This window comes from Rhinopithecus roxellana, chromosome 14 (genome assembly GCF_007565055.1).
Source record: "Rhinopithecus roxellana isolate Shanxi Qingling chromosome 14, ASM756505v1, whole genome shotgun sequence".
NCBI lineage: Eukaryota > Metazoa > Chordata > Mammalia > Primates > Cercopithecidae > Rhinopithecus > Rhinopithecus roxellana.
In genome coordinates this window covers 26,770,267-26,792,392 of record NC_044562.1, presented here as the reverse complement: position 1 = coordinate 26,792,392, position 22,126 = coordinate 26,770,267, and the positions used below count along the sequence as shown (strand labels likewise).

At 42.0% G+C, this 22,126-nt stretch overlaps 1 protein-coding gene across 1 annotated transcript in view; it reads left to right on the top strand.

Annotated features, from left to right (window-relative positions):
* Positions 1–838: 838 nt before the first annotated feature.
* MOGAT1 (monoacylglycerol O-acyltransferase 1) overlaps positions 839–22,126 on the top strand; it is a 53,019-nt gene continuing 31,731 nt past the window's right edge. The window contains exons 1-3 of the mRNA XM_030916988.1: positions 839–1,038; positions 18,378–18,556; positions 19,294–19,498. Coding sequence (XP_030772848.1) covers positions 945–1,038; positions 18,378–18,556; positions 19,294–19,498 — 478 coding nt within the window. The 5' untranslated portion in view covers positions 839–944. The remainder of the gene's footprint in view (positions 1,039–18,377; positions 18,557–19,293; positions 19,499–22,126) is intronic.

Genomic DNA, 22,126 nt, shown 5'->3' with positions numbered 1-22,126 from the left:
GACCCCTTCCTCTGCTAACAATAGAAAACCACCTTTTACTGTAATTTTCCATTACCTACTCAACTTCTATAAAGCAACCCCTTCCCCATCTCCCTTCGCTGACTCTTTTCGGACTCAGCCCACTTGCACCCAAGTGAATAAACAGCCTTGTTCTTCACACAAAGCCTGTTGGTGGTCTCTTCATACAGACGCGCTTGACAGCTTGGTTATCCGAGCGCCCGGATGGTGTCCAGCACGTGGCCAGTGCTTAATAAATGTGGGTTGAATGAATGAATGGGTGAAAGGTTCCCAGAGCTCCTGTAGGGATCTGAGGACCCAAGAGTGAGGAAGCCAGGTCCTCTTCCCCCTCCCTGGGGAAACTGGAGGTGGCGGGGGGGGGGGGGGGGGGGGGGGGGACAGGTCAATAAGCTAAGAAACAAGTCTGGCTCCTCTCTCCAGCTGGCGAGCGATTCCTCAAACTAATCCTTCCCCAGTCACAGAGAGTTGGAAGGAAGGAGTGGGTTTAAGGGCGGATGCTGAAGGCAAGCGCTGGGTGATCAATCAGCTAAACAATGGTCAGATCCTCGTGGAGATCCCAGGTCCTCAGCCAGGCGGCAGGAGCCCGCGTTACCTGGCAAGGGCTGGCTGCCAGCTGACCCCTCTCCCCGTCCCTCATGTCCCATGCGGCGCGCTCTCGCCAGCGCCTGGGCGCGCCAGCCAATGCGCCCCGGGCCGCGGCTGCGCGGCCAGGGCGCTGGGCCAGCTCTGGCGCGGGGCGCTTGTGATTGGCTGCCCCCAGCCTCAGCCGAGCCCGCCCTCCTACCCAGAGCGAAGTTGGGTCCCCGCCCGCTGCCTAGCCTCTGCCTCTCCTCTCCGCCCAGTGCCGCCGGACACTTCCCACAGGCGCCTCAGAGCAGCGGGGGTGCAGGCGGCAGTGGCTGGCGCAGTCCTCGCCCGGCTGGGCCATGAAGGTCGAGTTTGCACCGCTCAACATCCCGCTGGCGCGGCGGCTGCAAACGGTGGCCGTGCTGCAGTGGGTCCTGTACTTCATGCTGCTGGGTAAGGATCCCGCCCCCCGGCAGCGCCGCGTGGGCTCCGTGTCCTCCCTCGGGATGGTCCGGATTCCAGAACCTCCATAGAACCTTCCAACCCTCTTTCCCCTGTTGGCCACAGCAGGCAGGTGAAAGAGGGCGTTTGGCGCTAACGTGGAAGCTGGTTTGTTTCCTCACGAGAACCTCATCGCTAATGGCTGTTTAACTTTATTTTCCCCTGCGTTATTTTTTTTTTAATTGAGGTGCACCTTGCCTACAATAAAAGGCGCAGTTATACCGATACAGCTCGATGACTTTTGGCAACTGTATCCACCAAAATGTAACCATGACTCCATCCAACGCTTGAGCACTTTAACCCCTCAAAAGTTGGCAAACTCGTTTCTCGAACTGTTGATTCATAGATGGAAAAGTAATGTCTACGTAGTTAAAACCTGATTCCTTCGTCTCCCCACCCTCCTGACAAAGAGCAGTGTTCCCTTTACCGTTTTGGAGATTTCCTGGATGCATAGCAGTACCTTTCTGTAAAGAAGCCTGCTCATTGCTTTTGGTTGAGCGGTTTCTCTCTGGAAATAATGTGACCCGGGAGCGTGTGTGTTCCAGTTGGTTCCCAAGTTGAGCCCATGAAACATACACGAGCCGAATCATTAGATGGGGCAAAGGTGTTTACTTGGGTTTTTTTCTTCTTCTTCTTCATATTTGTTCTGCTCTTGAAGTACATAGGGGTGATGTGGGAGGAGAGAGGAATTTGGGGGAGACCCTTCTATTGAAACATAAACTCTTCTGAAAATGAAGATCACGTGTATGCTGTAAGATCATGGATTGTACAGCGTTGGGGTGCCAATAGTAATAAACCCGTTGCATTGGAGAGTTTTACACTTTTAAAACTGCTTTTACATTTCGAAAGCCTAATCAGTAGTTCTCAACCCTGGCTCTAGATGAGAATCACTGGAGAAGCTTCGAAAAAATACAGATGCCCAAGCTCTATCCCTGGAATTTATTTATTATTATTATTATTATTATTATTATTATTATTATTATTATTTTACTATTATTTTGAGACTGAGTTTCACTCTTGTTGCCCAGGCTGGAGTGCAATGGGGAGATCTTCGGCTCACCGCAACCTCCGCCTCCCGGGTTCAGGTGATTCTTCTGCCTCAGCCTGCCGAGTAACTGGGGTTACAGGCATGTGGCACCACACCTGGCTAATTTTGTCTTTTTAGTAGAGACGGGGTTTCTCCATGTTGGTCAGGGTGGTCTCAAACTCCCAATCTCAGGTGATCCGCTCGCCTCAGCCTCCCAAAGTGCTGGGATTACAGGCGTGAGCCACCGCGCCCTGCTCATCCCTGGAATTTCTAAGTTGTTTGTTTCAGAATGAAGCCTGTACACCTTTTTTTTTTTTTTTTTTTTTTTTTCCTTTTTCCTCTTTTAAGAACTCTCCAAGTTACTCACCTGTGCTGCTAGGTAGAATTTACAAAAAAAAAAAAAAAGTAATTCAAAATGTTAACTCATTAAGTCCTCACAGGCCACACCGTGAGGCAGGGTTGATAACATTACACCCCGTTTTGCTCTGGATCAAAGCACCACCGAGGTAACAACACACAACCTTATCCAGAGGTGCTGTTCTAAGCAACATCCACGATTAACTAGCAATCTTCACAATACCCGTGTGAGGTAAGGACTATTCCTGCACTCATGGTACAGATGAGGGAACTAAGAGCTGAAGTAAATTGCTCAAGGTGATGCAGCTAGCAGGACATGGTAGAGCTGGTTTCAAACCCAATTATTCTGCCCACAGTCTCTGCTTTAACCACTAAACTGCTCTCTTTAATGGCCTGAACTTGGAGTCCAACTTCCTAACTGATCATTCAACACATCTCTGATAGCCACTATTCTTTTCTTTCATGGCACTTATCATTGCTTATATCTGTGTATGGCTGTGGTGACTTGAGAAAGTTCTCTGTGGCTGTCCTACTCACAAGCTCAGTGAGGGAACACACAGTATGTGTCTGGCCTGTGGAAAATATATGCAAATACTCGAGATATACACAAATACTCGAGATATACACAAATACTTGTTGAATGGCTGTTTCTAGACTATCACCCAGAATAGGAACTATCCACCCACCAGATTCCTAGAGTATTAACTCATGTAATCCTCACAGCAACCCAGTGAGAGTGACTACCCCTTACCCTCATTTTACCAATGAAGGAACTAGGAGGCAAAGTAAATTACTCAAGATCACATGGCTCAGTAGTGGAAAGTCGCGACATGTGAGTGGATTAGTGATGAAGACATGACAGGTGCTCAATGACCTTTGCCTAATTTGAATCAAACTACAGTGGTTCTAGATCCAATTCACCTCCATGTTTTTAACGTTTCGCACATTTGACATTTGTGTTAGCAGGAGCATATTTTGTATTATCACATATCTTGGAAATTATATTGTGGGAAATTTCAAACATAGGGAAAATAGAAAAGTATGGATTCCCATATACCCATGACCTAGGTTTACAGTTATTTAATAATTTGCTGTATACGTTTTATCCATTATTTTGCAAAAAATATTTTAAAACAAATCTCTTTTTTGTATAATTTTTTTACCTTTTAGGTTCAGGAGTACATGTGCAGGTTTGATACATGGGTAAATTTTGCATTGTGGGAATTGTACATATTATTTCATCACCCAAATAATTAGCATAGTACTCAGTAGGTAGCTTTTCCTCCTCATCCTCCACCCTCCACCCTTATGTAGGCCGCAGTGTCTGTTGTTTCCTTTGTGTCTAGTGAACTCACACATTAAGATATTTTAATACTAAATACTTTAGTTTGCATATTTTAAAAATTAGTATTTTGTGTGTAACCATAGTACTCTTGTCATACCTAGCGTAGTTAACAAAAATTGCTTAAAATCATGTAAACCAAGTTCAGATATCCTAAATTGCACCAAAACTACACTTTTTTTCTTGTACTTTTTTCTTTTTGATAGAGGCGGGGCCTCCTTATGTTGCCCTGGCTCGTCTCAAACTCCCAGGCGCAAGTGATCCTCCTGCCTCAGCCTCCCAAAGTAATGGGATTACAGGTGTGAGCCGCTGTGCCCAAACAAAATACACTTTTACTGGCAATTTGTTTGAACTCAAATCCAAATAAGACCCACGTGTTGTATTTGGTTTTCGTGTCTTTCGTGTAGAACAGTGTCTCCCCTTTGTTTTCTTGTCAATGAAGCCTTGAAGAAACCATTTGACATGGGTCCTGCAGGATGTCTCACTTTGTGAGTTTGTCTGCTTCTTTGTAGGGTTAATTTGTTCCTCTATCCCTTGTATTTCTTTTCAAAGATGGAAGTTAGAGCTAAATGCTTGATGAGATTTAGATGAAACCTTTTGGGCAAGACTTCTTCCCAAGTGTTGCTGTGCACTTCGTGTTACATCACATCAGGATGCACACACAGTGTGTGCTTGTCCCATTATTTGTGCCTACAATTGGTCAGTGGGTCTAGGAAGGAAGTAATCCGAGGTGATGACTGGCGTGCTGCAAACTTTCATCTAGTGATTTAAGTCATGATCCTTGCCTGAATTACTTGTTTTATTTGAAACTGCAAAATGGTGATTTTCTTATTCTATCATTTATTCTTCATTTATTAGCTGGAATTTCTGCAGTTAAAAATATTGTCTCATCATGTAGCACCATTTGACTACCCTACAATTCAATTTTTACAGGAAAGAAAGGATAAATGCTATCTTCTTTCCATTTAATTATCAAGTTTTAAGTAAGGAGTTGATATAATAGTTACTTCCGGTGGTGAAGAAATTTAGAGATTTAAGATCTTTAAATCAAAATTCCAGAATGCATTTTTCTTGCCACCACCAGGAAAGTGAGTTTAAGCTATTAGTACTTGGAATATATTTTAAAGTAGCAAAATGTTTCATTTAGTAATAAAATCAAACAGTAAGCCCTCCTTCTCTGCCCACCCCCTACACCCCTTCACAAGCAACCACTGATCTCTTTTCTTTTCTTCCTTCCTTCCTTTCCCTTCCTTTCCCTCCTTCCTTCCTTCCTTCCTTCCTTCCTTCCTTCCTTCCTTCCTTCCTTCCTTCCTTCCTTCTTCTTTCTTTCTTTCTTTCTTTCTTTCTTTCTTTCTTTCTTTCTTTCTTTTCTCTCTTTCTTTCTTTTTATACAAATGGGGTCTCTCTATGTTGTCTAGGCTGGTCTGGAACTCCTGGGCTCAAGGGATCCTCCCACCTTGACCTCTCAAAGTGCTGGGATTACAGGTGTGAGCCACACTGCGCCTGATATGATCTGATCTGTCACCACAGATTAGTTTGCATTTTCTAGTTTTGTATAAATGGAATCACATCATATATGCTCTCCTTTTGTCTGGCTTCTTTCACTCAGCATAATTATTTTGAGGCTGTTTCTCATATATATCAGTAGTTCATTGCTTTTTGTTTCTAAGCAGCATTCTCTTCCATGGATATATTGCAATTTGTCCAACCATCTATTGATGAATATTTGGCTCATAGCTATTATGAATAATACTACCATGAACTTTCACCTACAGATCTTTGTATGAACAGATACTTTCTTTATTCATAGGTAAACCTAAGAATGTAATGGCTTGATTATATGATAGTTGCAGGTTTAACTTTTCCAGGAATTACCAAAGTTTCTTCCAAACTATTACATCATTTTACATTCTCACTGGCAGCGCATGAGAGTTCTAATTGTTCCATGTCTTTACCATCACTCGTTGCAGTCTATTTAATTTTTGCATTTTTTTTCTTGTGATACAGATCAATTTTAATTCTGGCACCTGAAGCTATATAAGGGTATGCTCTATAAACTTCATGGGACTGGCCGGGCACGGTGGCTCATGCCTGTAATCCCAGCACTTTGGGAGGCCGAGGTGGGCGGATCACGAGGTCAGGAGATTGAGACCATCCTGGCTAACACGGTGAAAACCCGTCTCTACTAAAAATACGAAAAAAAAAAAAAAAACTAGCCGGGTGTGGTGACAGGCGCCTGTAATCTCAGCTACTTGGGAGGCTGAGGCAGGAGAATGGCGTGAACCCGGGAGGCGGAGCTTGCAATGAGCTGAGATCGCGCCACTGCACTCCAGCCTGGGCGACAGAGTGAGACTCTGTCTCAAAGAAAGAAAAAAAAAAAAAAATTTGTGGGACTTTCATACATGTTCAATAAAGTGACAACTGTGTATTTTAGTATCTAAAAATCAGGAATATGCTTTTGAATTGTTTAAACACAATCCACAGAATTAAAAAACAAAGTCAGAAGCCATCCACAATTATGCTAATTGTCAACTAAAATTTTATGCTTCATACCTGAGATATAACAGTCAATCTCTAGTAGGGGATACTGAGAATGATCTCAGAGTCTCATCCTGTTGTACTCTATTGGGAAGGTTTCTTGAGTAGATATGTGACTGGCCAAAGGTGGATACAACGAAAACCAGACCAGCAAGTAAAAGTTCTACCACAACTTCTGTAGTTTCCACTTTTTATGCTTTGTCAGTTAAAAATGAACAATGAGAATTAAATACTTACCTTTACATATTTACAAGGTATGTTGTAAAGTATACTTGCTTATAAACATATAAAAATACTTATTGGCCGAGCACAATGGCTCACGCCTGTAATCCCAGCACTTTGGGAGGCCGAGGCGGGCAGATCACGAGGTCAGGAGATCAAGACCATCCTGGCTAATGTGGTGAAACCCTGTCTCTACTAAAAAGCCACCATGCCTGGCATATATATTTTAATGAAATCAGATAATTTTGAAGCAGCCTCGGCATTTCCTTTAAATTTGTCTGGAAATGACCATTGTGTTATCTTCATGGAAAGGACTCACCAGCTTCTTGGTTTGGTCTAAGGCTAACGTTTGTCTAAGGCTGGAAAGATACTAATGAGATGTAAACTGTAAGGAGAGAAAAAGAAGATGAGGGCTTTTCCTGGAGGCTGATAGCTAAAACTCAAAGGATTCTAGAAAATGACACAGTAGCAGCCTTTCTTGTCCTTTTCTTTCCGTGTCGGTTCTGGTGAAGAAGGAAGTTACTGCTCTTGAAATTTCCTTATTACTTGGACAAGTTAATGGAAAGTTTAAGCTACATTCATTCTATCCTTTGCTAATCCCTTCTGGGTGTGCTGCCTTAAGTTGCCGTACTAACTCTGTCCTACCTGTGTTACTTGTCTTTAAAGATCCAGATCTGCTTTATGGCCAAATAAAATCATTGGAAACTCATCATAATCATTTACTCTGAGAATCTGTCTTTGAAATGTTTAGATTTTTTTCCAAAACTGCCTCGCCCGTGACTCAAAAGACCAACAGGAATCCCTCGCCAGTCCTCATATTCTGTTGTCTCGTGGCTCCAAACTCTTCTTGTTCTGCTTTATCTAAAATATCTAGCCAGCCTGCTGTGTTGTCTATCACACAATGCTTTGCATAGGAATCTTAAGTGATTGGATCATAATCCATTAGCAAATAGGACTGGATTAACTGGATGGTGAGTGCTGACTTGCCCACACGCTTCCCCCACTGACCACCAGGAGCCAAGAGAATGTTGCTGAGCCCCAGTTTTTGCAATTTTAATAAGTGTGTAGTGGTGTCTCATTGTGGCTTTAATTTGCATGTCCTCAATGACTAATGACCGTGAGCATCTTTTCATTTGCATAGTTGCCATCTGTATTCCTTGTTGAAGTATCTGTTTAAATCTTTTGTCTGGTTTTTATTGGATTGCTTGTTTTCCTATTGCTGAGTTTTGAGAGTTCTTGTATATTCTAGATATAAAGTCATTTATCAGCCGTGAGCTTTGTATAGATTTTTCTTTCAGTCTATGGATTATCCTTTCAATCTCTTAACAGTGTCTTTTGAAGAGCAGAAGTTTTAATTTTGATGAAGTCCAATGTATCCATGTTTTTAATAGATTGTGTTGGATGTCATATCTTTAAAATCTTTGCTTAATCCAGCCAGGTGCGGTGGCTCACGTCTGTAATCCCAGCACTTTGAGAGGCCGAGGCAGGTGAATAACCTGAGGTCAGGAGTTCGACACCAGCCTGGCCAACGTGGGGAAACCCTGCCTCTACTAAAAATATAAAAATTCGTTGGGCGCGATGGCAGGTACCTGTAGTCCCAGCTACTCGGGAGGCTGAAGCAGGAGAGTTGCTTGAACCCAGGAGGTGGAGGTTGCAGTGAGCTGAGATCATGCCATTGCATTCCAGCTTGGGTGACAAGAGCAAAAAACTCTGTCTCAATTAAAAAAAAAAAAATTCTTTGCTTAATCCAAGATCACAAAAATTTTCTTCTATATTTTCTCCTACCGGTGTTAATAGTTTTAGGTTTTCCATATAGATCTATGATCTATGTAGGGTTAATTTTTGTGTATGGTACAGTGTCTAAGTCCATTTTTTTTGCATATGTATAATCCAATTGTTCCAGCTCTTTTTTGAAAGATCACTGTCAGCTCTCTACTGCATTGCCCTTGTGCCTTTATGAAATACCAATCGTCCATATATGCATGGGTTTATTTCTAGACTTTTTATTCTGTGCCATTGATGTGTTTATCTATCTTGATGCCAGTACCATGTTGTTTTGATTATTGTAGCTTTATAATAATTCTTGGAATCAGATATTCAAACTGATTCCAACTTCAAACTTTGTCGGTGTTGTTGTTTTTCAGAGGTGTTTTGATTATCCCAAGTCCTTATAATTTCCATATGCATTTTAGGATCAGGTTGACAATTTCCACACCAAAAAAAGCCTCCTGGGATTTTGACTGGGATTGCTGTTTGAATGGAATTAGCTTATAATTTAATTTGTAGAAAACTAACTGAACTGATTACAGTATATATGTCCTAAAACCAAGAACATTTCTCTTCCATAGCCACAGTACAATTACCCAAATCAGAAAAATATTTCAACAGTTCTCTTACTAAAGTCCTGTATAGCAAAGGAATCCACATGTTGTATTTAGTTGTGTTAAACAGAAATTATGGGCAGTCATTGTTTTGGACTGAGCTCCTGCACTAGGCTCCAGCAGATGCGAGCAAACCAAAGTGGAGTCACTCATCCTATGTGCCACATAATCAAACTTGAAACTTCAAGGAAGCAGGAAGATCTCCAAATAGACCGGTGTTCCTGAGATCCAGTCTGCCTGAGTCAGTGTAATAAGGAAGTCGCCTTTGCTTTAACCTTTATAAAAAAGAAACCTGAAGTGACATGACAATAGCCAATCCACTTTTTCTTCCCTCTTGGTCTGTTTTCCTTGTTTCTACGTTACCCACTGTTCCACCATTACTCAGTAAAAGCTCTCCTTCTGTTTTGCAGAATGGAGGCTGCCCTGATTCATGAATAGTGAATAAAAGTCAATTAGCTCCATAACTAAATTTGCTGTAATTTTGTCTTTTCACATTATGTTGTCTTATTAGTTCCTTTAATCTGGAAAATTTTGAGAAAGTGCATTTTAATATTACACAAGGGATTCTTGGCCTTTTGTAAATGCTAGTGTGTCTCTTTTGTTATGGATTATCTCCATGGATTTCAGTTTGAGCTATACAGAGTATTTGTGTTTATGGAAACCTTCCTGAAATATTCAGAACATGGGGCTGGTTTCAACCAGATGTTTGTTATAATTTATTTGCCTTCTTCAGGCAAGGAAGTAGGTTCAAGATTGACTGTGCTATAAAACAAGAAAAATGTATTTCCCTGTATGCAACACTTTTTAAAAGCAGTGTAGCATAAACCCACATATGAAGAAAACTAGACTGCAAAATTCTGCAAAGGGGTCTGATGAGATTTGTCTTTTAGCACAACCCTTAAAAACTCTGGGAGGCAAGTTCCCTTAAAATAGAAATTTTTAAAATCAGAAGAATTTACACTTACATTCTTATGTTCCACAGATGGCACAGATAGGTATTTTAAAAATATAGTGTCTCTGGGAATAAGAAGGGAAAGAAGTGCTAATGGTTTTTATCTCTGAATTTTACTTACTTTCTCCATACTATGTTAAATGGTTAAAATAAGTATGGAAACAGCTTTCATGCAGAAAAATATGAAAAATTTTTGGATGAGAATAGGAAGAAAGAATACATATACAAGTTAAAGTCTTAAATTATTTCTTAATTACGGTCATTATTTAATGCAAGTAGACAAATGTTCAATGGTTTTCACAATGTTTTGGCTGATGCAGGTTGTTCATGGAGATTTTATAGAACAATTTCACTTATTGTAAATAGCTAGGTGAGTGGAATGGAGTCAGAAAGGGTAGAGACAACAGAGGGAAAATCGTTAATGTATGGGAATTGTCTGTGTAAGCGTTTAAGCGCTTTCCAGAAGCCACAGACCTGGCCACCACTCCTTGCCAAAAGTCTTCAATTCTTGGAAACTGAAAATTTACAACCCTAATTTTGCTGGACCAACCCTTCTCCAACTCTCCAGACACCAACTACGTATTCTATAGTTCAGTTCTGATGCTGTGTACCTGGAGCTAGGTCTCACAGGTGAAGAGCTCAATCTACAAGACTGCCCCAACTTTAGATGCCAACCACAAGTCCAGATTGGCACTTGTGCTTCTTTCTGACTGGCTACAAATTAAGGATTTACACAACCTCCTCCTTGAACTCTGTCATTTGCTATCATGGCTCACAGCGCTCAGGAAAACACTTATGTTTGGCAGTTTATTTTAATGGATATGATAAAGGATATAGATGATGAGGTACCTAGGTAGAGGTCTGGAAGGTTCCAAAGCACAGGAGCTTCTGTCCTCTTGGCGTTGGGGTACACCAATCTCTCAGCTTGTGATTGTGTTCACCAACCCAGAAGCTGTCTGAACTCTGGACTTTATGGAGCCTTCCTCATTTAGGCATGGTCAGTTACTAACATGATCAGTCACTAACTCCATTTCCAGCCCTCTCCTCTCCCTGAGGATGGGAGTGGGGCTGCAGGTTCCAAGCATCTAGTGACTGCTTAGTCTTTCGGTGACCAGCCACCATCCTGGAGTCCACCAAGAGTTGCCTCATTAGAAGAAAAGACATTGCTGTCATTCAGGAAGTTCCAAGGGATTGGAAGCTCAGCATCAGGACTGGGGTTCAAATATTAGAACAAAAGATGGAAAGATGTACCTAGCACCCCTGTTGATCAGGAAATTACAATAGTTTTAGGAGCCCTAAGCCAGGAACTGGGGGCAGAGACCAAATATTATTATGTCACAGACACGGTTTTTGGTACTTACAACTAACAATACTGCGTTATACACTTGTTTACACAAGTGTTTGTTACGAGGTAGACTGCATGTTAAGTGCTCTTACCATAATAAAATCAAAATTTTTGTAAACATATTCTTTTTTATCCAGATTTAGCAACTTTTTAGCATTTTGCCACATTTGCTTTCTCTCCCTCTCACCACACGCACACACACACATACACACACACACACTTTGTTGTTGCTGCTGAACAATTTAGAAGAAACTAAGTTGTAAACATTGTTAACACTTGAATACTATAGCATGTATCGCTTGAAAACAAGAATTTTCTGTATAATCAAAATCCTACTATCATACCCAAGAAATGTATCAGGGATACGATAATCTTATTTAATACATGGTTTATATTCAAATTTCCTTAATTGTCTTCAACTTTTCCTTTATAGGTAGACCAGTTCCTATAGCTTTTATTTGTTTTTAAAGCTTTTATAAGGTTGATTATTTTTAAACAGCCCAAGCCAATTATCTTGTAGAGTGCCCCCGCCAACCTGGACTTGGCTAAGGTGACAGAGTGTATTTCCCATTAGATCCTATGAGGAGGCATCATGTCATTTTGTCCCTTTATTGATGGTGCTAAATTCAATGATCACACATACACTTTGCTGGAGCCCTACTTGTTTCAAACATGTAGTAAGTTTCCAGTGATGGGGGCATTGTGGCACTTCACAGTAGCCAAAGGTGGGAGCAACCCAAATGTCCATCAACAGATGCATGAATAAGCAGATTACAGTGTATGTGTACGTGGGAATATTGTTCAGCCATAAAAAGGAATGAAGTACTGATACATGCTACAACATGGATGAACCTCAAAACCTTGATGTTAAACAAAGGTCTACAAAAAACTTGATGTTAAACAAAAGTCTGCAAAAGGTCACATATTATACCATTCCATTCATATGAATATTGAGAGTGGGTACTTCCATAGAAACAGACTACAGCCAAGTACAGTGGCTCATACCTGTCATCCCAGCAGTTTGGAAGGCTGAGACAGGAGGATCGGTTGAGCTCAGGAGTTCAAGAGTAGCCTGGGCAACATGGCAAGATCCTATCTTTATGAAAAATACAAAAAGTATCCAGGTATCATGGTGCGCACCTCTAGTCCCAGCTATTTGGGAGGCTAAGGTGGTAGGATGACCTGAGCCCGAGAGGTCGAGGCTGCAGTGAGCCATGTTCACGCCACTGCACTGCAGCCTGAGTGACAAAGTGAGACCCTGTCTCAAAAAAAAGGAAAAAAAAAAAAAAAAAAGAGACAGACTACAGATTGGTAATTGCCAGCGGTGGAGGGGAGGGAGGAATGGGGAGTAACCGCTTAATGGGTAAAGGGTTTTATTTTGAAATAAGGGGGATGTTTGGGAACTAGATGGTGCTAGTAGTTGTACAACATTGTGAATTAAATGCCACCGGAGTGTTCTCTTTAGAATCACTAGTTTTTTATGTTATGTGAATTTCACTTAAATTAAAAGAAAAAAGAAAGGGCCGGGAGCAGTGGCTCATGCTTGTAATCCCAGCACTTTGGGAAGCTGAGGTGGGTGCATCACCTGAGGTCAGGAGTTCTAGCCCCAAGCCTGGCAAACATGGCGAAACCCCGCCTCTACTAAAAATACAAAAATTAGCCAGGCATAGTGGCATGTGCCTGTAATCTCAGCTACTTGGGAAGCCGAGGCAGGAGAATCACTTGAACCCGGGAGGTGGAGGTTCAGTGAGCCGAGATCACACCATTGCACTCCAGCCTGGGCAACAGAGTGAGACTCCGTTTCAAAAAAAAAAAAAAAGTGAGTGAGGGACAGCTTCCTCAACAATATGGAGAAAGTAGAATCTGTGTGAGCTGAGTGAAAAAAGAGTGTCATTGATAGGAAGCCGAGTTGTGGTTTTTAATCCAGAATACAGATAAATCAACTCAGCTAAAATTCAGGCCTTAAACTCAACTTGGTTTGTGAATCTAGACAACTTTTGAAGTTATCAACATGAGTTTTGAGAGCTGCACAATGTAATGGCGTAGACCTTTATATCTCCCTCTTCTCTTTGAACTCCAATTTAGAAGAATCAAGTTACCTTGAATTGCTTAATGAGATAGAAATAGAAAATAGAGATTATCTAGTCACCTAGTTTTTATAGTGTTTTCTTCTTTCAATCCCATTTAGAATCAAAGGATTACAGGATCAGGTGCAGTGGCTCACGCCTGTAATCCCAACACTTTGGGAGGCCGAGCTGGGCAGATCACCTGAGGTCAGGAGTTCGAGACCAACTTGGCCATCATGGTGAAACCCTGTCTCTACTAAAACTACAAAAATTAGCCGGGCAGGGTAGCATGTGCCTGCAATCCCAACTACTCGGGAGGCTGAGGCAGGAGAATCCCTTGAACCCAAGAGGCGGAGGTTGCAGTGAGCTGAGATCATGTCATTGCATTCCAGCCTGGGCAACGGAGTGAGACTCTGTCTCACAAAAAAAAAAAAAAAAAAAAAAACAAAAAAAAAAAAAAACAAAAAAAAAAAAACCAAGAATCGAAGGATTACAAAACGATTGTGATGCTCTTTATGATTTAAAACAAAAAAAGTCTGCAGTGTCTAGAGTGGGAATTTAAATTAGGACAACTTCTTTGGATAGCAAAATATCGAAGTGTATCAGATGACAAAGATGTTTCTGCTTAGCCATCCAGTATTTTACTTTTTTCTTTTTTTGAGACAGAGTCTCGCTCTGTTGCCCAGGCCAGAGTGCAATGGTACAGTCTCGGCTCACTGCAACCTCTGCCTCCTAGATTCAAATGATTCTCCTGCCTCAGCCTCCCAAATAGCTGGGATTATAGGCGCCTGCCACCATGCCCAGCTAATTTTTGTATTTTTAGTAGAGACGGGGTTTCACCATGTTGGCCAGGCTGGTCTCAAACGCCTGACCTCATGATCCACCTGCTTCGGCCTCCCAAAGTGCTGGGATTGCAAGTGTGAGCCACCATGCCTAGCCGTATTTTACTTCTTATTATCTTATGGAAGTAAATCAAAATGTGGGGAAACTTTATGCAAGATTACATTTATAGAGAAAAATTGTTAGAATCACAGATGTTTAAAATGAAGAGAAGGGTTGAATTAACACTGACAATCAATGGAATGTTGATCAGTCATTAAAAATAACATTGTAATACCAAACAGCTAATGTGAAATAACTGTAAGTGATAAAATACAAAATTTTAAAAAATGTGTGATCAGCCATATTAAAGAAACATAACCTGTTCACAGGGGAAAAAAAGTCCAAAAGGAAAATTTTAAAAGTAGTTTTTGTTGAGTGACAGGAACTTGCCTGATGTCCTGTCTGCATCTACATTTTGCATTCTCCAAATTTGTAATAGTAAAGAAAGTTATTATAACAGTGGCTCGCATTTGATGACTGGTAGTTCTGTGCCAGGCACTGTACACCCTTATGTTACTTATTCCCTTTGTGGCGTTTGGAAACATGAGCTGTCACAAGCCCATTTTACTGGCAGCGCAATTGAGGATCAAGAGCTCATATAGAATTTGTCCCAGGTCAGGAAGCTTGTCAGTGGCAAATTCCGATTAGCAGTTCAATTCCAGACCTACATCTTAACTATTATATATGCAAAACATGTAATGAACATTAAAGAGATATATGGCATGTATAGAAAATAGAAGTTATCTAGTCACCTAGTTTTTATAGTGTTTTCTTCTTCTTCTTCTTCTTCTTCTTCTTCTTCTTCTTTTTTTTTTTGAGACAGAGTGTCTCTCTTGTTGCCCAGCCTGGAGTGCAATGGCATGATCTCGGCTCACTACAAACTCTACCTCTTGGGTTCAAGAGATTCTCCTGCCTTAACCTCCCAAATAGCTGGGACTACAGGCGCCCACCACCACACACCACCAATTTTTGTGTTTTTAGTAGAGACTGGATTTCTCTATGTTGGCCAGGCTGGTCTCGAACTCCTGACCTCAGGTATTCACCCACCTCAGCCTCGCAAAGTGCTGGGATTACAGGCATGAGCCATTGCTCCTGACTGTGTTTTCTTCTTTTGATGCAAAACATGTAATGAGCATTAAAGAGATATGCAGCATGTATTCAGGTATTCAGAGGTCGGTTAGTGGAATATTGAATTAGTAGCTTGGGGACATTATTTTTGGATCTGTTCCTGGCTCATTCTGTGATTAAAATTAGGTGAGTTTGCTTTTGGTGTCAGTTTCTCCATCTTTGTAGAAAGGAAAACAGAACCTCCCTCTTGCCTGCTTCTTTATGCTTATGAACCTGCTTATGCACCTATAATAAGTTAGTCTACAGTGTTATTACCATTAGCTGGAGGACAGTGTGGCTTTGTGAAAAAGTGCATAGGTTTAAGGATTAGGCAGATCCAGCTGCAAATCATTTGGACACTCAAATTTCCTGAGCCTCAGTTTCTTAGTTTCTTTCTTTCCTTCTTTCTTTGTTCTTGCAGTTAGGGAATGAGGGAAGGGAGGGGAGGGGAGTGGAATGGAGGGGAATGGCGGAATGGAGGGAAGTGAGGGCAGAGGAAGGGAGTCAGGGAGGGAAGGGGGAGTGAAGCGGTCAGGGTGCGGACAGGTAAAGGAAGGGGGAAGGGGGAGGGGGAAGAGGGAGGAAGGAAGGGAAGGAAGGACGGGAAGGGAAGGAGGGAAGGTAAGGGAAGGAAGGGAAGGAAGGGAAGGCGGGAAGGCAAGGAATAAGGGAATAGGGAAGCTGGACGTAATCTATTCTTCTTTATTCTTTTTCTTTCTTTATTCTTTCTTTCTTATTTTTCTTATTTCTTTCTTTCTTTCTTTCTTTCTTTTTCTTTCTTTCTTTCTCGGAGTCTCGCTTTGTTGCCCAGGCTGGAGTGCAGTGGCATCATCTGGGCTCACTGCAAGCTCTGCCTCCTCCCGGGTTCATGTCATTCTCCTGCCTCAGCCTTCTGAGTAACTGGGATTACAGGTGCCCGCCACCATGCCCAGCTAATTTTTGTATTTTTAGTAGAGATGGGGTTTCATCATGTTGTCCTGAGCCTCAGTTTCTACAACTGTAAAATGGGGCAGTAACGTGTACCTTGGGGGTTGCAAGGAGGAATAAACGAGATGCTCCATATGCAGGGAAGGAGAATGGCTCTCCACTCAATAACTGCTCTTTCCCTTCCCAGTTTCACTGTAGCTTACCTGATCAAACTTTGAATACAAAAAAATGAGGCCCACGTACCTGATCAAACTTTGAATACAAAAAAATGAGGCCCACGTAAGTTTCCTGTCATTTTTTTGCACATCTTATCAAAATAAACAAATAACTAACCAATAGTGGCAAATCATCAGTACTCAGATCTGGATAGAAGAAAGCAAAGGAAGCAAAATAGAATGAACCTGGTAGGAATGAGGGCAGAAGGCACTCTTTACAGCGTGCTTTGGACTCATGAAAACTTTTCTGGCGGGTCCAGAAGGAAACAGGTACCCCACAGAGGTGTGGAGGACACATGCTCCCTTAACCTTTCATCCAGTCTTTTAACCTTTAACCAACTCTGGAGAGAGCAGCAAGTCCGTTTCCTGACTGGGTTCAGTGATATATCTGAGACATGTATTGATTTATCTGTATCAGGAAATATAAATAGGCTAGGCGCGGTGGCTCACGCCTGTAATCCCAACACTTTGGGAGGCTGAGGTGGGTGGGTCACTTGAAGTCAGGAGTTTGAGACCAGACTAGCCAATGTGGTGAAACCCTGTCTCTACTAAAAAATACAAAAATTAGCTGGGCGTGGTGGTGCGCGCCTGTAATCCCAGCTACCTGGAAGGCTGAGGCAGGAGAATCGCTTGAACCCAGGAGGTGGAGGCTGCAGTGAGCCGAGATTGCACCCATGCACTCTAGTGTGGGAAACAGAGCGAGACTCCGTCTCAAAAAAAAAAAAGAAAAAGAAAAAATATAAATAAATGTTCTCTTTTTGGTAAAACATATATGTCAGTAGATATGTGTATATTTCAATAATAGATTAAGGTGCTATTTATCTACTATCCACTTTGGTGGATAACTTGGGGACAGGGTTGTCTTTAACAAAGTTGATTGGCAGTAGATAAGAGTTTGGGAGTGGAAACGAACCCCAGATTGGAGACTACAGTGTGTTATAGAAGAGAAAGCAGCAACAGCACTCCTTATAGTCATAGTAGCTGGCATTTAGTGAAGATTTACTATGTGCCAGGCTTTATGTCTTCATGTACATCTTCTTTCTCTTGTTAGCATGTTTCTCTTTTCGTAATTTTTAAATTGTAGTATATAACATAGGCATTTAAAAAACGTATAGCTGAGCTACATGTGTTACTTGAAGGTAACCATTCTTGTCAATACCACCCAAGTCAAGTTTTGACAGTTTTTGCCCTGTGTATTTTGAAGCTATGTTATTAGGCACATAAATAATTAGGATTGCTCTCTCATTATCAAATGTTGCAAGAAGTGATGCATGCTAAGATCTGAAGAGTCCCACCTTTGCTATTTCAGTCTCTGACAGTAGAGTTCCTGAAAATGAAGTTTGTTGCTAGAATGGGCCTTCTTTGTGGACACATGAATAATGGTTGCTCGGTCAAGATAGGAAGATAGGATTTCCTGTAGTAGGAAATTCTCCACATCCCTCCTGTCAGTGATGATCCTTCCATATATTCACAGAGGGGAGCTGATGTAAAGCTATGACTAAGTAGTTAGACTTTAAATTCAGACAGATCAACCACTTATATGCTGTGTGGCTTGGGCAACTCAACCCCTCTATAAGCTTCCATTTTCTCTTCTTTAGAAAGAACATTATGGCTCAGGTGTTTCCTCTACCCATTCCTTCCACCTCGCCTTCAAAACTAAAAAGAGTACTATGGCTACTTTATTGGTATGTGGCTATATGAGGATTAAATAAAAATAGCTTGGCAGGGTCCATAACACAATACTTGGCATATAGTAAGCATCCAATAAATGTTAAATAATACTATGTCATCACTGTCTTGTTGTATTACCTTACCTGAACTGAGGCTCGGTTTAACATATCTTGTATGTATTAATCCCCCTGCCATGGACCACTGCAGCGAGCAGATACTAACAGACACTGATTCCATGAGACTTTTTCTTTTCTTACAGGGCAGATGTCCATTGCAATCACTGTGATGCTGATCATACACAACTATTGGTTCCTTTACATCCCTTATTTGACGTGGCTTTACTTTGACCGGCATACCCCAGAGCAAGGAGGCAGGAGATCCAGCTGGATCAAAAATTGGACTATTTGGAAACACTTTAAGGACTATTTTCCAATTCATGTGAGTACAATTGTTTTAAAAAGTATTATGTTGAGTTAGGAGGAGAGTGGAAATTTGTTTTCATCACATACATCTCAAGCTTCTTTTTCAGAGGGGGTGTCTTAGTCTGTTTTGTGCTGCTAAAACAGAATACCAAAGACTAGGTAATTTATAAAGAAAACAAATTTATTTCTCACAGTTGTGGAGGCTGGGAAGGCCAATACCAAAGATGTTGGCATCTGGCAAGAGCCTTCCTGCTGCAACAGCCCACAGCGCAAGGTGGAAGGGCAGGAGAGGCCAAGAAAGAGCAAGAGAGGGTTGAATTCATTCTTTTTTAAGGAACTTATTCCCAAGATAACAAACCCCTTCTATGATAATGGCATTAATCCATTAACTCTGCTTTCATTCCTAATCACCTCTCATTAGGCCCCACCTCCAACACTGTTGCATTGGGGATTAAATTTTTAAACACTTACTTTTGAGGGACACATTCAAATCATAGCAGGGAGAAAGGCTGCAATTTGATTCCAATTACTAAATGAACTGTAAGCTGACTTGATAAAATCTAGAAGGCTGTATATAAAGGAATCTGGGCTCAGAAGATGGTTTGGAAATTTGGAAACAGCTCCAACCCAGGGAACAAAATGAGTCATGTTCTCCATTGTCTCTTGACACAAAAACTAGTCCTTTTGTTTCTCATTGGAAAATAATAAGGGAATTTTCTTTTTTTTTTAAATCTCAATATGAATGTGCCGTAGCTCATCAAAACTCAAGATTTGGATCCAAGTCACAACTATATATTTGGTTTTCACCCCCATGGAATATTGGCGGTTGGAGCCTTTGGGAATTTTTCTACAAATTATTCTGACTTCAAGGAGCTGTTTCCTGGCTTTACTTCATATCTTCATGTGCTGCCACTTTGGTTCTGGTGTCCTGTCTTCCGAGAGTATATGATGAGTATTGGTAAGTGATGGCGGATCACTGCTTCCACAGTGCTTTGGGGTAGCAGGAGCACACAGAACATTTCCTCACAGGCCCATGTGTGTTTATGGTCTCTTAGAGTAAAACCTGTTTTATCCTCATCTGGCACTTCCTATGTGGTCTGGGTGTTTCCTGCCCTCCCCCACTGGACTGTAAGTGTCAGAAAGACACAAACTGTGTCTTCTTTTCTGTTCCATCTTAAGTATCCAGCATGGTGCCTGGAACATAGAAATGTTCAGTGAATATTAACACAATGATCAAATAAAGTAATGAATGCATTTTGTGTATTCAGATGTAGAAGAAGAAATCATGGATCAAGTAAGTGACAAATCACTTACTTGCCTTGGAGAGGCACCGTGCACACTGTTACGAATACTAGAAATGGAAAATGTCTTTCGTTGTGTCTTGAAGTATCAGCAGTGATAAAACTAAACATATTCAACTTGCTGGCTTCCTAGATTAAAAATAACTTGGCTCAGAAATAAGAGTCCAGGCCGGGCGCGGTGGCTCACGCCTGTAATCCCAGCACTTTAGGAGGCTGAGGTGCGTAGATCTCTTGAGCCCAGGAGGTTGAGACCAGCTTGGGCCACATGGCAAAACCCTGTCTCTACAAAAAATGCAAAAATTAGCTGGGCATGGTGGCACACATCTGTAGTCCCAGCTACTCGGGAGGCTGAGGTGGAAGGATCACCTGAGCTTGGGAGGTCAAGGCTGCAGTTACTGAGATGGCGCCCCTGCACTCCAGCCTGGGTGACAGGGTGAGACCCAATCACAATTAAAAAAATAAATACAAAGAAATGAGAGCAGTGGCTCACGCCTGTAATCCCAGCGCTTTGGGAGGCGGAGGTGGGCTGGAGCACTTGAGGTCAGGAGTTCGAGATCAGCCTTGCCAACATAGTGAAACCCCGTTTCTACTAAAAATACAAAAATTAGGGCATGGTAGTAGGCGCCTGTAATCCCAGCTACTCAGAAGGCTGAGGTGGGGGAACTGCTTGAACCCAGTAGATGGAGGTTGCAGTGAGCCAACGTCGTGCCACTGCACTCCAGCCTGGGTGACAGAGCGAGACTACGTCTCAAAAAAGAAAGAAAGAAAAAAAAGAATTGTTCATGGTTTTCTAGATTTTTATTACGTCTTATTAATTTCTCAAGTGATTATTGTCATTATATACCTGGTAGGATATCACTAAGCACCCAAGGACCAGGGTTCACGGCTGGATTTTCAGATTCTGTTTCTCTTTTCAAAGTCCAGCCTGGTCCACGGGGCACACTAGAGGGCGCACTAAACCCTCTAAGCTATACCGCATCTGGCCTGCAGAGGGGGGTGCACTATCCCCCTCTTAACCACCAAGAGGTTTGGTGGGGGGAATTACTTCTCCTCCTTGTTTTGTATACATTGTTTTAGAGTTTTATAAAAGGAAGAAAATTACAGGGAAAAATGTTTAAGTTTCACAAAAGCACAGAAACATATTTGAAGTGTTTGCTTATTCAAAGCATTGCTGCAGGTGAGTTTGAGTCGTATAGTTAAGAGAAGATTTGGCAAATTCATGGCCCAAGAGATGTGGGTACCCCCTTCTCCATGGCCATATCAGACGCATATACTCCATCTTAGAATCTTTCTCCGTATAGTGCCCCTACAGCCACTGCAGTTTACTAGAGTTGGCTTTGGAGAGGAAACCTGTTTGCAATTACTGGTTTCTTTGTTTTTTGTTTGTTTGTTTGTTTTGCTTTTGTTTTTGAGGGAGTTTCGCTCTTGTTGCCCAGGCTGGAGAACAATGGCGTGATCTTGGCTCACGGCAATCTCCAGCTCCCAGGTTCAAGTGATTCTCCTGCCTCAGCCTCCCAAGCAGCTGGGATTACAGGCATGCTCCCCAACCCCCGGCTAATTTTGTATTTTTAGCGGAGATGGGGTTTCTCCATGTTGGTCAGGCTGGTCTGGAACTTCCGACCTCAGTTGATCCGCCCGCCTTGGCCTCCCAAAATGCTGGGATTACAGGCATGAGCCACTGCGCCCAGCAATCACTGGTTTCTGACATCATGAATTATTTTCTGTGGTACAACCTTCCTTTCCCTAAAAGGTAAATAGAAATATTCAAACTTTCAGCCAGTGGAGGTTTGGACTATCCTTGTCTCTAAGTCTAGAGAGTTATCTATACTTCCCAGAACCAGATTCCTAGGACAGTCCTTGGTCCAAGGCTGCCCCTCTTGACTGTGCCTGCCCAGGTGGCTGCCTCTCTGGGAGTGAAAGACTGACAGACATAGGCACCAGACCTCATGTAGTATGGAACCATAGAGCTTCAGAGGGCCTTTGCTGACAGCACTCGGTTTTGCTCTTACGCAAGAGGATTCTGCATCTGTGAGTTCTTTTAAATCCCACCTCCAACCCATTCCTCTTGTCCCATTTTGTGTATATCTATACCTATCAGGTGTCAGCCAGAGCCAACTGTGTTTCAGGTTCATGCTCTTTTCTGTTTACCCCTTAAGCTTGGACAGGTAACAGGATCAGATCACAAGAGCCATATATACCATACAGAGAACTTTAGGTTTTATCTTGTAGATAAGCCATAGGGAACTTGGAGGGATTTTGAGCAAAGGAGGGATCTGATGGATTTG